The 16,462-nt window shown below is 39.8% G+C and overlaps 1 protein-coding gene and 2 long non-coding RNA genes across 4 annotated transcripts; 2 read left to right on the top strand and 1 right to left on the bottom strand.

Moving 5' to 3' along the window:
• The first annotated feature begins 3,645 nt into the window (after positions 1-3,645).
• On the top strand, positions 3,646-10,915 carry LOC121677970. The gene is made up of 2 exons (XR_006021120.1): positions 3,646-3,677; positions 10,667-10,915. It is a non-coding gene; the product is annotated as an uncharacterized LOC121677970 (long non-coding RNA).
• On the top strand, positions 6,820-8,097 carry si:dkey-51e6.1 (uncharacterized protein LOC558617 homolog). 2 transcript variants are annotated; one of them, XM_042057119.1, is made up of 3 exons: positions 6,820-7,030; positions 7,514-7,651; positions 7,852-7,940. In XM_042057119.1, the coding sequence occupies exons 1-3, from the start codon at positions 6,889-6,891 to the stop codon at positions 7,866-7,868; spliced, it is 297 nt and encodes a 98-aa protein (XP_041913053.1). In that variant the 5' UTR covers positions 6,820-6,888; the 3' UTR covers positions 7,869-7,940. The 2 variants fall into 2 exon arrangements, with proteins under 2 accessions (XP_041913053.1, XP_041913052.1); XM_042057118.1 differs by having other exon boundaries at positions 6,826-7,030; positions 7,514-7,638; positions 7,852-8,097.
• Positions 10,916-11,262: 347 nt separating the features above from the next.
• Positions 11,263-12,713, bottom strand: LOC121678045. Its single transcript, XR_006021142.1, has 4 exons — positions 12,643-12,713; positions 12,280-12,458; positions 11,829-11,926; positions 11,263-11,734 (listed from the first exon to the last, which is right to left on the bottom strand). It is a non-coding gene; the product is annotated as an uncharacterized LOC121678045 (long non-coding RNA).
• Positions 12,714-16,462: the final 3,749 nt, after the last annotated feature.

The raw sequence follows: 16,462 nt of genomic DNA, 5'->3' as shown, positions 1-16,462 counted from the left end.
TTTTAGATATCTGGGTTGAAATGACATAGTACCCACTGACAAATGTCTGTAATGAATCAATACATAAATAAAGTGAATATTTCAGTGTTTGTTAACTGATGGTTAATTCACAATTTACTGTAATCAAGATTGAAGTGAGATCATTAAGTCACCATGCCATTATTTTTCACAAATATGTACTAAAAGCTGTTTATTGAAAGTATTAGCCTACAAATTGACCTCAGGAAAATGTTATTGTGTGTGTAATTCAGCTTCCACTGAACATTATTGGATCTTATTGCACAGGTCTTCATAATGCTGTAGAATGCTCCATTAACTTGACTGGACTCCATTAACGTAAATAGACTGTTGCTATATGTATAACAGAGACTGCTGTCAAGGATTCTTATTCACATCTTTCATATCATTCCGCTTTCGCGTCAAGGTCCGGTTAACCCTGTCGGGACTTATTTTCTGATAATGACCGGCGGACAATCTCTTCTCTCCCTTACGTATTTGACTCAGGAAATCCAGACTGATTACATTATCTAACGTGTGAATGAGCTACTAAACTCACTAAAGGAAAGTGCATTGCTGGTGCTCTACTGTCACACAAACATGCATAAACTCTACACACTCCAGTCTACACCCTTTATTTGCCTACCTTTATAATAAATACAAATAATTATTATTATTATTATTATTATTATTATTATTATTATCAGTAGGCCTAGTAGTAGTAGTAGTAGTAGTGATATGTAAGGTAAGGTAAAGTGTTCTGTGTGATTGAGTGTCATCATGGTGATGATGCAAATGAGTAAGTCCAACAGTGCAACAGTGCAAGAATAAAGTCTATATATATCTATATATCTATCTATATATATATATATATATATATATATATATATATATATATATATATATATATATATATATATATATAACTATATTAAGAAAAGGTATAAGTGTGGCCATGTGGCATGAAGGGAGGGGTTATACATATGTGCTAATATAGCACGCAAACAGTGGTAAAGAAAGACAGTGGTAAAAAGTGGCTAGTGGACAGACAGTATCCAAACATGGAGGGGGTGAAGAGGCAGACAGACTATGCAGAGAAGTCTATCTCTCCTCCTTCCTTAAAGGAGAATTCCGGTGTGATATTGACCTAAAGTGTATTGAAACATGATACCGAGTGTGAACGTATGTCTCATAGGCCATCTCGGCTTGTCCCCTGCACTCCAAAATCTGGCGCTAGTTAGCCGATGCTACCAACAGCTTTTTCAATAGTGGTGCTTCGGCATCGGGCTAGCCATGCAAATAAATTTTCGATAGAGACGACGTTGGTTAGCTCTACTGCAAACTGCTTTTCACTCTCCTTAGATAACGTTTACAATGTCAAAACATCATGTTAAATAGAGATAACATCATGTTAAACTAAGTTAACTCTTAGTTATCTCCTTTGCAGCAGATCTAACGTGAACATTATGCAATCCATTTAATTGGGAACGAGCAAGGGGGCAGGCGAATTCCCGGAAGTAGAAGAATCGACGTAGGCTGGAGGGACCACCTCTCTGCTAACTCCCATAGAAGTCCATTCATTCTAGGATTTTTTTGAAATACCATAACTTCATATAACATATATCCTGTGCCGATATTGTAGCTTCTGTGTAATCCACATAAACACTACAAAGGCAAAACAGACTCCACTACCTCGTCCGTAACGTTGGTTACCCGTAAGAAGAATGGTTAGCTTGTTCGGTTGGAGGGAAGCTAGCTTTGACGTAATCTCTCTTTCGCGCCGTAGGGAGATAACCGTATTGTTTGGATAAGAAGCTCAGTCCACCTTACTATGACGGTAACTCATAAGCAAACCCTAGCATACACGACCGTATGTTAAGGTAAAGCATTACACAGAGGCAACCTAATAATAATAAAAAAGTAAACCTAATTTTTTAAAAAACGGCACTAATCAGAGGTTTTCGATGGATTGACCGTAGGTCGGAAAAGTGGAAAGAAGATTAGCTTCAAGGCTATAACTTTTTTGTTTTGTTGACTGTTTTTGAAGATGATCATGTATGGTAGCTTCAACATTAACACGACTTGGTGAGGATGATATTAATAATAATACATAAATAAATGTTTAACTTTGATGACTTTGAAGGCGAAGGAAGTGTGAGAAGAATTTCTGTGTATCTATCATATGAGTTACAAGATTCAGTTCGATGGCTAACGTCACGAAGTTAAGTGTGAGTCTGCGCAGTACTGGGGGGACCAACTGAAAAATCGTTCTATTTGACTCAGTGCCCTCCCATTGAAAACGACGGAGTCTGTTCGTCCATTTCTTTTACTGTCTATGGGAACGAGTCTGCACTCACGAGAGGGAGAGAGAGCCCAGGTTCCAGCTGGCTTGTGATTGTTGATAATTGATATCTCCTTCTTATAAGAAAGTTTTAAAAGGAAATCATGAAGGCAACAGTAGTTCCCACTACTGACCATTTAAAAACTGTGAGAGGGCCCAGCCGTATAAGTACAGCACTAGCCATAGCGGAGCAGGCAGAAGATCATTGAGAAATAAACGTGAATTAAAGCGACAGTGCACAATTTATACATTAAACAGCATAAAATTAGCAGTATTTTTAAGCAATTAATATTTTAAAACAAATACTTTTCATACTAAATTATAGGCTATAAAAAATGTATTTTTTATGCGTGTGGGGTTGGGGGGGGGGGGGGGGGGGGTATGGGGGGTTGTTGTGCGGCCCGCCGGCCAATTTTCGAAACCCAATGTGGCCCTTGAGCCAAAAAGTTTGCCCGCCCCTGACCTAGACTAACCTTGACCAATTGTTGATTTGTGTATTGTCATACATTTAGGCTACTTTAAAACCAAACATGCAGTCTGCAAAACAATTACAAAGAAGACAAGTCGTAGGCCTAATCAAAAGGGCACAATCATCTGAAATGGCATCAGAGTGAATCATGCATTTTTTCTCCATCAGATAAATTACAGTCTCTCAGTCTCTAGCCCCCACACCCACGCTGTCTGTCTCTCTGTCTCTCAACTCACTTTCACTTCCTGACCAGCACCGAGTGTGGACTTTCCCATAAACGGAAGGCTAGTTTTCTCTCACCGCACTGCCTTCCCAGAACCGCTGCATTCTTAGGCCATTGTTAGTGGCACACACAAGCAGAGAAACGCAAACACTAATTTCCCTCAAATATTGTGCATTGAATCGCTGTTACTATAAGTGCAAGGCAAAGCATCTTTGCACCGGGGTTCTGAATGTTTATGTTTTCATCCAACAGAATGAGTGATGTTTTTCACTAATTATGGTGGTTTAGACCCTCTGATATCATCTTACCAACTGCTTGGAGCTGCATATTTTAGAAACAGTAGGCCTATATTTGATAGCAATTTTTCCCTTTTGGTATCTATTGTGACAATGTTGCAAGAACAATGTTTCATGATGAGGCTCATTTACTAAGAGTGGGTATATGAAACCTGCGTTGTGTTGAACCTGTGCGATTCAGCCCTGCACACGCCCGGACTCGAACCCGCGAAGAGCAGCACTTCGGATCGGGAGGCGAGCGTGCTGACAGTTGAGCCCAGGCTAATGGCTCGCATGCCAGCAGCACTCTTGAGGCGTCGGGGAGTGAGGTTTACCAATGTTCCACAAGCACAGCTAAGCTAGCTGGCATCCGTTACATATATGTAGATAGATAGATAGATAGATAGATAGATAGATACTTTATTGATCCCTAGGGGAAATTCAAGGTCACAGTAGCATACAGACAACATACACACACACATTCAGTAACAGCAGAAAAAGTCATTAAAAGTATATAATATAAAAAACACAACTAAGCAATAAGGACTGTAGGAGATAAAGAATATACTAAATATACTAAAATACAAATTATACTAAATAAAACTTAATCTCAATCAATTCTAAAAAACAGTATCCACATAGTGGGTGATTAATCAATCAGGTGCGCTTGCAATGACTGAAGCAGGGACTGAGCCTGTGGTTCTCTGTGCATAAGGTAAGGTAAGGTGCTCTTTGTGAATGAGTGTCATGGTGATGGTGCAAAGTCAAAAGTCATGTGTCGCAGTATCAAAGAACAGAGGTCACAGGCAGCCGTGCCTCTGGAGTAAACAACAGCACAGCCAATGTTGGGGTTAAGGACAGTGGCCTCCTCTTCTCTGGAAACAATGAGGATGCTGACAATGCAAAACCAGAGATGTTCACTCAAGGAAATACCTTCTGGTATGCCAGAAAGACAGCAACAAAAAGCTACTGACTGCAAGAGAACTAGGAGTCAAACATGCACATTAAATCATATTATGACTCTTGTATTGCTGTGAATTTGGATGCCTTTGTCTGTTTACTACACAGAAAACAGGGGTGTGACACAATATCCATTAACACTAAGGCTAACTGTAGAGCTTGTGCCAGTATGATTCCTTCGGCTACATTACATACAAACCAATAATTACATGCACACCAATAATTACATTCATACCATATACAGCAAAATAATGCCTTAGATGCCTAAACTTTATTTAATGTTTTCTATATACAGTTCAGTATTTTCTATAAATGTATTAATTTGATAGATACTCTAAAGTGGATTTTAAACCAACAATGTGAATACTATTACTATCACTACTACTACTACTACTAGGCCCTTAAAGGAGAATTCCGGTGTGATATTGACCTAAAGTGTATTGAAACATGATACCGAGTGTGAACGTATGTCTCATAGCCCATCTCGGCTTGTCCCCTGCACTCCAAAATCTGGCGCTAGTTAGCCGATGCTACCAACAGCTTTTTCAATAGTGGTGCTTCGGCATCGGGCTAGCCATGCAAATAAATCACTGTTTTACACCCATTTACGAGGCTCAATGTATCTCCACACTTCATTGGTAGACTTCCGAGGACCCTAACATTTAAAACGAGACATTGAGAACTTTGAAAAAGCACTGGTAGTTTACTTACAAGACGATTTATACAGACAGTATCTTCACGAAGTTTAGCATTTGCAGCCATCTTGAATTTAGTCACGATAAGTCGAGCAACGAGTAAGAATGAACAGGTATGATAAGGGATCAGATTCCAAAAATAATTCAGTGGAAATGCATGGATTCCAGTTTCTTCCAGTAGCAGCAACTGGAATCCATGCATTTCCACTGAATTATTTTTGGAATCTGATCCCTTATCATACCTGTTCATTCTTACTCGTTGCTCGACTTATCGTGACTAAATTCAAGATTTAGTCTCTATCGCAGTAAAAAAATAGCGAGCAGCCTGATAACTAAATGAAATGCTCGGCGGGCCGGATGAAAGTGCTTGGCGGGCCGGATCCAGCCCGCGGGCCGCAGTTTGCCCACCCCTGGTCTAGGAAGTTAGTCTTAAAGAAACCGTGTGTAAGATTGTGGCCAAAACTTTCAAATTAATGTAGAGCAGTGTATCCCTCTCCCTGACTGGCAGAGCTGGCAACCCGGATGCCGAAACACTACTGACTTAGTAGATAGGTGGAGGGTGGTGCATCAGGCCAAAACACGACAACATCAACATCAGTTGAGGGCTGCAACTTCACTTTTTAAATGACAATATCCTGGCCGGACTACTGTTGTTAGTGATAAGTATTTAAAATTAACATGATTTATTAATTTCTAGTGACATATCAGGGCCATTTTATGATTAATTGATATACATTTAGATAGATAGATGGATAGATAGATAGATAGATAGATAGATAGATAGATAGATACTTTATTGATCCCCAGGGGAAATTCAAGGAAAAAAAAAAGAAAAAAAATCTATTCATTTCTTACATAGAGTTCCTTTAAGTTGCAGAGGTTAAAGCAACACTGCTGTCGCACGCACGCTATTTATTTATCCAGCACCTACTTTGCAAATAACGATGTCCACACACAAGGTAGAGAAAGTTGCCTGATTTTATTAAAGTATGATGTATTGCAACATCAGATGCAAGTCAAATGTGTAGTTTCTTATGTCTCAATCCACCGAACTACAGATCCGCTACCCGATCTGGCAAACTTACATAGTGCGGTTATAGCCGATAGAAGGCCGTGAAGCGAATGCAGAAGTGCCGTTCACCCTATGATGAACCACTGAAACGATTTTGGAAACATTATTTTAAGGTACAAAAAACTCTTTGGTGTTGCTTTAAATTGGAGCGCACCAGAACGCAGCTCGCCTCCTCAGGTTCACAACAGCTCCATCTCCTTCAGCACTAAATATTATTATTCTACTTGAATAATTTTTCATCTCCTGGCAAATACATGGCATATGAGACTGACTACATTCCACCACAGTTTGCCTTCACCGCCATAATTGCGACTAAATTACCGGCGGGATGTCTGATCTGCAGCAAGAGGAGGACACGCAAAATGTAATGTTGAAGACATCTCGATAGATCATTCTGAGAGTGCAGATATCCATGCAGACCAAATACATATAATGCAACATTGTGGAAGTTACTGTAAAGTTGCCCGGCGATTCAGAACATTCCGCCAGCTTTCATAAAAATTGGGCTTGACGTTTTGTGTGATCCTCATGGAAAAAATGAAATCGCTATGGAACATTGCATTTGGACACTGGGTAAAAATGTGCAACATATAAGTGTTCCATCCAGCGCGGTAGTCATAATTTTAATTCGCTAGAATTGTTCTGTTAATGGAAAAAATTCAATCGCTCAAAATGAGATCGAATTATGAGTTAATTAATTCGCATGAAAATCTTATGGAAAAGGGTTGATGATACTTTACCCAAGTGACCCGATAAGGTAAACCAGGCTACTAACAGCACAACGTGTAGGCGCTTGCGCATGGGTGGCAGGTTGCCAATGGCAGACAAGTTCAGGGCAGGCTAACAGCGAGTGAGTATGGCAGACGTTCTGAACAAAGTTCCCGACGTTGAAATAGATTCCGACGGAAAGTTCAAATACATACTGGTGAGGTTAAAAGTGAAAGATGGAGAGGCTCACAAAGACATTGTTAGAGGCACGAAAAGTGCAGAATTCCACAGTAAGTTTGCATGTAAAACGACGAGATATATGAGCTTTCAATGTTGCTTTATAGTTGAATGAGCTGCGGCGTAGCCTGCCTTAAAGGTAACTGAAAATAATTTGAGTCGGCATAAGCAGGCCTACACTAAGTTCTTTTAAGCGAAGAAACAACCGACAACCCTCCAACAAGTCAACTTGAATGAGAAACTGTTTTGAAAGAATATAGCCTAAGAAAACGTTATTTTGGAGATTATTTCCATTGGTTAAGAGTGGTTAACTCACTTGTTTTACTGTATCATGAGCCTATTTTGACTAGCCTACATTTAGGCCACTGGTTGTAAATTCGCTTAAATATATTAATAGGCATAATTAAGCCTATGTAACGTTTGCCTAGATATTATAGGCTTATTAGGCAATCATATTAAGATTTTTTTTTTCACCTCTGCTAGGCAAATACATTAATCCTGAAGGTAATGTTAGCCTATGTGCACTGAATTTGTAGACCACATCTTTGAAAAGGTGAATCCAGCCATGCAAGCCCTTGGGCTGGAATGTGTCTGTCTTGGGGGAGGCAAGATTGAACATAGCAATCAAGAGAAGAAGCTGCGAGTGTTTGGAGAATCAACTGTAAGCATTGACAGTAAGCCATTAACAGTAGCCTAGTATTTAATAGTAGCCTACATCTATTAAAGCAACAACAACACACATAGTGTCTGCATTGCAGTATTATACATTGAGTAAAACACACCTAGTTATGCTGCTTTATTTAGTTAATGTCATTGAAAATGTGTTTTGCTTTTAGGCTTGTGTTTAAATTGACATTTGCCTTACTGTGTGCAGGGCTATGGAAAGGCTGATCATGCCGTGACCGTGGAGAAGCTGAAACCAGTATTCAAAGACTATGAAATAACCTGGTCTGATGATAAGAAATAAGATTGATCTATTTCTGTACTTCTCTTTAGGGATTGTTAATCACAGCTGAAGCCATTTGAAAGGCTAGTGCTGTTCCCAAGAGCCCACTGGACATAAAAAAAGATATAGTTAAATGTTGTGTTAATGAATGAATCATTGTCTCAAAACTCAAAATTTGTTGAGTGTTTTTTTCCCTTTAAGCTCTAAGGGAAATAAAAGGGATAATATTTTGCACAAATAAATAATGACCATCAAAGCAGTTTTTTGATGTGTTGATCTCAGGGATGACTAACACTAGTGATGCAGGGCAGCAGTCCTCTTTGTTTGCACAATAGTCCAGGGGCTATCGGGCTCTGCAGAATGTCTTTAGGAAAACACACCCCTCTTTCCTCTGGTTTAAGACAAAGTGACAGAGACTGGCTTACTTACTTTCTTAATCTTACCTTACTAGTCACTAAGATGGATTGGGCCATCCCTAAAACAAAATGTATGGACAGTGATGATTGCTCTGTAAAAGGAACAATATTATTAGAGAAAGAAAATCCTTGTAACAGTGTTTTAATAGTAAATAGAGTAGAGTGCAGATCTCAGAACATTAGCAAAAGTGAAACTAAATTTGAGTTGGAAGCGCTCCACCATTTGATGGGTTCTTCCTTGGCCCATACATCTTTTCACTAAGGGAGTGTCTATGTAATCCTACACAGCAACAAACCACACGACACACTCAGGGCTCTATTTTGGCGATCAGAAACGGATGGTCAGAGGTGTAAAAGTTTATAGGCATTAAAGGCGTGGCCAGTCCACATTCACTAATTTAATGGCGCGATTATGTGGTGAAACGTCAGGCACTTGGCGCAAAACAGTTGTTCTTATGTTGTGTGTTGTTCTCATGGGGTGTGTTTTGGGCGTGACATCCATTAAACTACTGACTGACAACGTAAAAACGTAACAAAGGCTAAAAACGTAACCTGAAAAAAGCAACACTTACCCCAATAATGTTCAAATGATTGAATAGAAATCCTAAGGATAATTAACCTGCAGAGGAGTTGCTGCTTACATCCTGTGACCATGCATCTTCAGCTGTGCTTTATATGCACCTTTTGCTATAGACAAGGTTTTTCTTGGTCAGTGGTGTAATGATTTTTAGAGGGTGTAAAATAACCGTTTTTGGATCATGCGCCAGACCACACCTTACGTTGCTAATTACCAACCCCCTGGGCGTAAGGTTTACTAAAAGTGGAGCGCTTGGTGAAAAGTCAACACTTTATTGAGTGTATGATAAGAATAAGCTTTGCGCCACCTTGCGCCGGGTGCACGATAGAGCCCATAGTCTCCTAGTGGAGGTAATAAACAGTTCAAACTGAACACTAGCTGTCTATCTATGATTCAGACCCTGTTCATGCAGCCAACTTTAGAAACCAACACAAGGTATTTATTTTCTATTCACACAATTTTCAGCAGTTATGTGTTTTCATTAATGAGATGAAAACATCCACACCTAATGGAAAATAGTGGAAAATCCATCTAAAAGCTCCCTGCGGGATTTCTGTTCCATTGTTTTCTCCTCTCATGTCCACTTTTCAGATTTCTATCAGTATTTTTAAACATTTACATCTGAGAGACCTTCTCTAAATCAAGATAATACTGATTCAATTGTAGCAAGACTTGGTCTTGTGTACATATTGTAGATCTTCCTTTCCTTCCTTCCACAGATCCGGCCAAACAATCCCAGCATGCCCCTGTATCCTAAGGTCTTCAGAAAGAGCATAGGGCTTTGACTTGCCATGATCGGCTGGAGGGAGGCTGCTGCAGACAGGAAATTCCTGTCATGATTACTCCAAGCCCCTTCACTAGGTTGTTAGAGTGTAAACTGTCAACTAAATTGGTCGATCTCACAAATCAAAAATTGGGGGGGAAAGGTAACGTATCTCATTAAAACTGTGAACAAAGCCATTCTAAACTGCTCATATCCTCAGTTAGCCTAATATTAGACATATTCAATTGGCAGTCTGCTTTGTGTTGTGGAATTCTTTGCCTCCGCCTCGTCCATTAATTCCGTATATCGGGACACCTTGTGGCCGTTATCCTTAATTCTACCTTTGTCAGTTTCATATCAGTGTTACAGTATCACCACCATCACTGCCTCGTTGTGAAACCTAGCCTACTAACAATACTTCAGGGGGTTGTGCTGTTTCTGTGCCTCTTCACCTCCTAAAAACCTCAGAAGAGGAAAATATTCCTGCTTACAAAAGTCTTGTCTGCCCCATTTCTCCTGAAGCCCTGCAAGGAGTAGAAGACTATTTCAAGAATTAGACAAAGACAATAGATTATTTCTTTGGAGATGAAGTTACATTCTTACATTGATGTTGAGTTTATTGTGTGAAACAGAGTAAACAAAGCCTTTCGACACCCCCACTAGATTGGTTCCCTTGCTACCAATCGGTTGATTTAAACTAGTGTTTCTCAAAGTGTGGTCTGGGGACCACTGGTGGTCCGCAAGCTATCCCAAGTGGTCCACGAGCAGACGTGGTAAAATATAATATAGATGAGTTGTTTGCAGTATTGAACCAACTTGTATGTGAATCCAAACAATTCTGCAACACTGCCTATGTAAGCTATAGCAGTTAAATCATACAGTATGAATCCTCTGACACAATGTGCAATGACAATAACCAAGGTGGTTCAGTGAGTAGGCCTATTGTGTAATATACTGCTGAAGTAGGTCTACTGTTTTTTTAGCTAGGTGGTCTGTGATTTTTTTTTTATTGGTTAAGTGGTCCTTGGTTTGACAAAGTTTAAGAAACACTGGTAGAGGTGGTGTGCTGTCATGCTGTTATTTCTGCAGTGAAAGCAAACATTTTTGGTGGTGGTTTTCAGTTTCATTTTTTATTTTATTTTTTGAAGTGGATAGGAACCATGTGTATCAACTGACTGAAAGAGGAATTCCCTGTAACCTTCCCATTTAAATGGAAGTTGTTTCAAAATGTCTGGACCTGTAACATGGATACTTCTGTCCTCCTCTGGCTTTAGAACCATGCCACTGTATGTATGGTGAGATGTCTAACTAATCTAATATTAAATGTATACATTAATTGTAACTATTTGCAGCTCATTTTCCAGTTCATTCATATTTAGATTTGTTATATTTTATATGATTTAAATGCTACATAATGCAGATCATAATTGAGTTGTAAGACAGTTACCTTTGTGCCCTAAAACTGAGCCAAAACAGAATAAGAGTGGTGTGTGTGTGTGTGTGTGTGTGTGTGTGTGTGTGTGTGTGTGTGTGTGTGTGTGTGTGTGTGTGCGCGCCCACATGCAATAATAGAAGAGACTGGGTAATGCTTCAGAATTTATTGATAGAAGTTGAGCTGAACGGGTGAAATGATTCTCAACAGCATTTAGAGCTGCATGCAATTAAAAGATGGAGCCTATAGATCAACAAAGCAGAAAGCTACTGATAACTGCTCAGTTAGGCCACTATGCACGCACTGCGTAATGAAGCTGACTTCACTGACAGCACTGGAATCTGACATCATTCAGGGCAGTGTCGTCTCCCCAGCCCTGTGCTCGTTCGACTTTCATCTGAACACCGCAGATTCCCCTTCCCCCAGATCACTGGCCACTCCATCCACTCCATGTGCCCCAGTGCATGCCAGCACCCGTCAGAACCTCTCCAGTGTTGCACCGGAACATGATGTTGTTGGCAGCCGTGTCATCTCCACCACCCTGAGGACGCTCCACGCGGAGTCTGAATGATGTAAGGTATCCATAATTGCGGCACACCTTTGCTGGAGTCCACCGCCCCCATCTACAAAAAAAGAAAACAAGTCATAACATTCGCCAACTTAGCAGTAGCTGGTCAAATAGACTCGAATTATGCTGTCCACAGGTTATGAACCTACCGTCCATATGGTAATATTGAACGAGTTCGTGTGTGTTTGCAAAGAAGTCCGATTGAATTAAGTGCCGTGTCATCTCCGCCTCCCTGTGCCCTTTCCACCTGAAGGGACAACCAGAAAGGCAACCAAGGAGACAGTCAAGACAGACTCTGGTAATATCATGAATGTACAGTAGGTGTAGAGAACTAAGTACATAGAGTACTGCACTGAACTACTATTTTGCACACTACATTTCAGAGGTAAATATTAGAAATATTATATTTATTTGATGGACAGGTTTAGTTACTTGTTACTTTAAAAGATTTAAAACTTTTGGCGTCTTACCAAAAGTAATGTAGTTCACATTTCAGATGTGACAGCTACTTAAAATAGTGATTAAACATGTTAAACAGATCCAGTATCTTACCAAAATGCAATGATTAAAGTTCAAAAACTAAAAACAGATTAATTTTACCTTAAGACAGAAGCCAATAGCACGATGGCCACAGGGGCATTTTGTCATGCCACCCCATCTGCCCCAGCGTCCTCCATTGGTGACGCTGATGAGGCTCCCCTCTGCAGGGAAGGTCAGTGGAAGGATGACCAAAAGACCAAAGATGAGAGAAATCCCTCCTGAATTTGCAAAAGATAATCCTAGAAAGGGCATAATTTAGCACAACACAATTTATATTAAAAAAATGTCTTAAATTATTAAAGATATAGCCTACAAGTAATTGTTTCTTAATTAATAAGGAGGCACATAAAGGTTATTTTGAGACAAGAAATCCTGACAAGGAGATAGTGAGCATTAGAAAAAAGATAGAAGACTGCTATTTACCTGTAGTCCCAGATGATGATATTTTTCTTCTGTGATCTGGTTGCTGTGGTAAAGATAGGGTGCTGCAGTGGACCTATATATCCATTGTAATGGTGATGCTGGAAATATGTAAATATTTCACCAGAAAAATGTTTGGTTGATTGAACACTACAAACATTGACACCCAAACGTTGTTTTACACATCAGCCAACAGAAAGCAGTTTGTCACACTTGGTCCACATCAGTCTCCCAAGTCTCCTGTCACTCATGGTGTGCCCCAGGTTTTGTACAATACAACTCTGCAGCCAGGCTCCTCACCCATACCAAATGATCTGCACACTGAAGCTTAGATTCTTGCCTTTGAGGATAGGACTGTGCCATGGGAATGGATCAAGAAATGTCCATGAATAGTTAATGAATATAGTATTCATGGTGTACCATCAGCAGCACACACCACAACTTTTGTAACAACAAAAAAGAAACATAAAAATGTAGCAGAGCAGAGCAAAAACAGTTGATAGACCATAGTTCATACATCAGAATTTAAAAAAAAAAAAATGTAATAATCTTGTTTTCACTCCTATACAGACTAAAGAATAGGTTTGTCCCAAGTCCATGGCAAGTTCAGTTTTGATTAAACAGCATTGCTGATTTTTAGAAGTTTTATGTAAAGGATGTCACTTTAAATGCATTCATGCACTGAGAACTTCTTTGTCTGTGCGCTGTAGCATGGCGTTGCAAGGTATAAAACTAGCCAAAAGTTTTGCCCAGTTCATTAAATCAGTATTAGTTTGTGCATGTACATTGCACATACCGTGTGAAACAAATTAGAGCCCTGGGTATTAAATTGGCTTGGTAATGAAATGAGTAGGCCTACATAGTCTAAATTCTTGCTTAATATCAAAATGTAAAGCATTTTGTCATAAATGGAGCAAGACCTGAACAAGTCTAACCAATCAACACTTTCTCCTGCTCCTCAGAATGCATTGCACACAACACAGAGCAGTAGCATTGAAGAGAATGACCGTCACAGAATGACCAAAGCAGCCTTGACCCACACACAGACAGCCGGATGTTAAGGATGCGGCTTGATGGAGTACCGCTTTCCTCTGGCAAACCCCACGGGCTTTGGAGAATAATAGAGCAGCATCAGAGGCGGCAGAAGTCTGACTTTTTTTTTACAAGAACAATCATTAGGCTATTTTTTTCAAGCTGATGCCCTGTCGGTTCTTACAGTTACAATTACAGAAAATGTGTAATATATGTGTGGAGGCTATCTTATCCGCTGTGTGGATGGCAACGTGTTCTTAAACGCGTAGCAATAGCTCCATTGCAAAGTCCAAGTTTTGATAGAGACCTAGATGAAACCCGGTGCTGCTGGTGATTTCAAACGGCACTGTATTGCTGTATATTAGTGCTGTAGTGTGTTGACATTTTGTTGGCTACGGTAAGAACAGCCATCCAAACCTTTTTCTATTAATCAATGAATACCAAATATACACCTGTCTATTCAGGTGACTAACACCCAGTGCACTACACCTCCAAGTAACCCAATAAATCCATAAATAATAAAGGTGACTATAAATGGCTCTTACACGATACGGCACAGTTGATTTCTTAAACTTGAAACTCTGATATCAATATAAAATGTATTGTAATTATGATCAGTGTCTCATCATCTCCCATTTGAACATTTACCTATCCAGTGCTGAGTCTTTAACTTCTCACTTAAGTAGGCCTAAGAGGTTCCCTTTAACCAGGCGCGGTTCGGACCTTCTCGTAACTGCTTTGATTTTAGCAGGAACACTCCTCTTGGGCTCGTCATGTTTCTGGAAACTATTCCAGTATTCTGTTGTTCAAGCACCTCGACCAGTCGAGCTCTGCCAGGAAAACTCTGGGCTGGCTCATTCCCAGAGCTTATGATCTCTGCTGGACTAATTATAGGAGTGATTTCTAGTGGCCTATGACGGGAACTCATTTAGAAAACTTATCTGATTCTGGACAGTGTCCCACACCATCCAAATGATGTTTAACTAGGGAAAAAGGAATGAGGATGGGACAGATCTACAGTATTGAAACTGTTTTGAATCTTAATTATTGACATGCATGGGCCAAACATTAGTCTCACTGCTGGGCATTATTCTCATTGCTGAATACTGTATAAGCCACTGTATATAAATATGCTATTATAGAAATGCATAAAAGCAAATATAACTAGGCTATATTTAAATAAAAGTGTGACACGTTAACCAGGTAGTATTGTGTCTTAATGTGTCGCAATGATATTTTATATATATACAGTACAGGCCAAAAGTTTGGACACACCTTCTCATTTCAATGCGTGTTCTTTATTTTCATGACTATTTACATTGTAGATTCTCACTGAAGGCAGTTTGAAGTTATTTGGCCCACAGATGAATATTTGTCAAGTTATGGCTTGCTGAATATGGTATTAAATAAATAAAAAAAAAAGCAACTTTGAAGAAACTAGAATATAAGACATGTTTTCAGTTATTTCATACTTTTTTGTTAAGTACATAATTCCACATGTGTTCATTAATAGTTTTGATCTACAATGTAAATAGTCATGAAAATAAAGGAAACACATTGAATGAGAGGGTGTGTCCAAACCTTTGGCCTGTACTGTATGTATTGACTTTTATAGAGGCTGACTTATAAAAGATTAAGACATGACTCTAGCTTAGATAATGCTTACAGTATTACAACTGAATCAACATCAATTTGAACCAATTCCTCAACAAGCACTTCAACAACAGCAACAAAAAGTGTTATATACAATGTCACAGGTAAACAAGTCAAATATGGATGCCAGTGGTCTCCAGATGACCTGCTGAGCTGTAATGTCATATGCTTCACCACTTGCAGCATGGGCCTGTCACAGCCAAACGTATGCATTTCAACTATCTGTGTTGGTTTAACTATTATTTACAATATATTATATATAACTATTATTTACAATCAACAGTTACAAACTGGTGTCCGTGTGTTTTAGACCAATGTTGAGTGAAAATCAACTGTCATACATTTGGTGATCAATACAGAGAGTGAGCGAGACACACACACAAACACCCCTAGTGTACCTATCATATTATTTCTGCTACTGTTTATTCTGTGTTTACATGTTTATACCCACATTACTGTGTCTATATTTTCTTTCTTTTGTGATACTACTGTGTTATTTGTTGCTTTGGCAACACTGTACTAAAACAGTCATGCTAATGTAGCACCTTTGAAATTTAAATTTGAGAGAGAGAAAGAGAGAGGGAGTGTCAGACACCAAACAGGACGAGGACCACAATTGCGTCACGTTCAAAAGTTTATTTAAGGGTTGGGGGTTTCAGGGGTTCCGGGGGGGGTACAGGAGTTCCAAGAGTCTGCGTGTGTGTGTTCCCCCAGTAGCCGAACAGCGAAGGCAGGAGCTGGATGATCCGGGAAGTCCTGGGGGAAACACACACACAACAGCAATTGAAACGAAGCAGCAGTACAGTCAAGGACTAGGCGGTATTCGTAGAAGAGGGACGGAAGGCAGGTCAAGATTACCGGGGCTGGAGAACACAGAAGTAGTCGAGCGGGTCCGGGATCACAGGCAAAGAGTCAGAGGCGTTTTCAATAAACAGGCAGGTAACTGGTGCTGGTTGCAGACGATCTGACAAGTGTGGACTGAAAAGCAAGGCTTTATATAGAGGGCATGATGAGTGGTGAATGCAGTGCAGCTGGTAGGTAACGAGGGTGAGGCAGAGCAGAGCAGGAACAGGTGGAGGTCATCAGGCTTCAATCAGCACGTGTTACCAGGCAGAGAGAGAGCTCATGACAGAACCCC

Source organism: Alosa sapidissima, chromosome 12 (assembly GCF_018492685.1).
Source record: "Alosa sapidissima isolate fAloSap1 chromosome 12, fAloSap1.pri, whole genome shotgun sequence".
Taxonomy (NCBI): Eukaryota; Metazoa; Chordata; class Actinopteri; order Clupeiformes; family Clupeidae; genus Alosa; species Alosa sapidissima.
Note: the sequence above shows the minus strand (reverse complement) of the source record. Positions and strands in the feature narration are given on the sequence as shown.

Coding starts and splice junctions, on each gene's coding strand:
- si:dkey-51e6.1 (XM_042057118.1), top strand. CDS start 6,889: ATGGCAGACGTTCTGAACAAAGTTCCCGACGTTGAAATAGATTCCGAC. Junction 7,031..7,513: donor GAAAAGTGCAGAATTCCACA/GTAAGTTTGCAT, acceptor CTGAATTTGTAG/ACCACATCTTTGAAAAGGTG. Junction 7,639..7,851: donor GAGTGTTTGGAGAATCAACT/GTAAGCATTGAC, acceptor TACTGTGTGCAG/GGCTATGGAAAGGCTGATCA.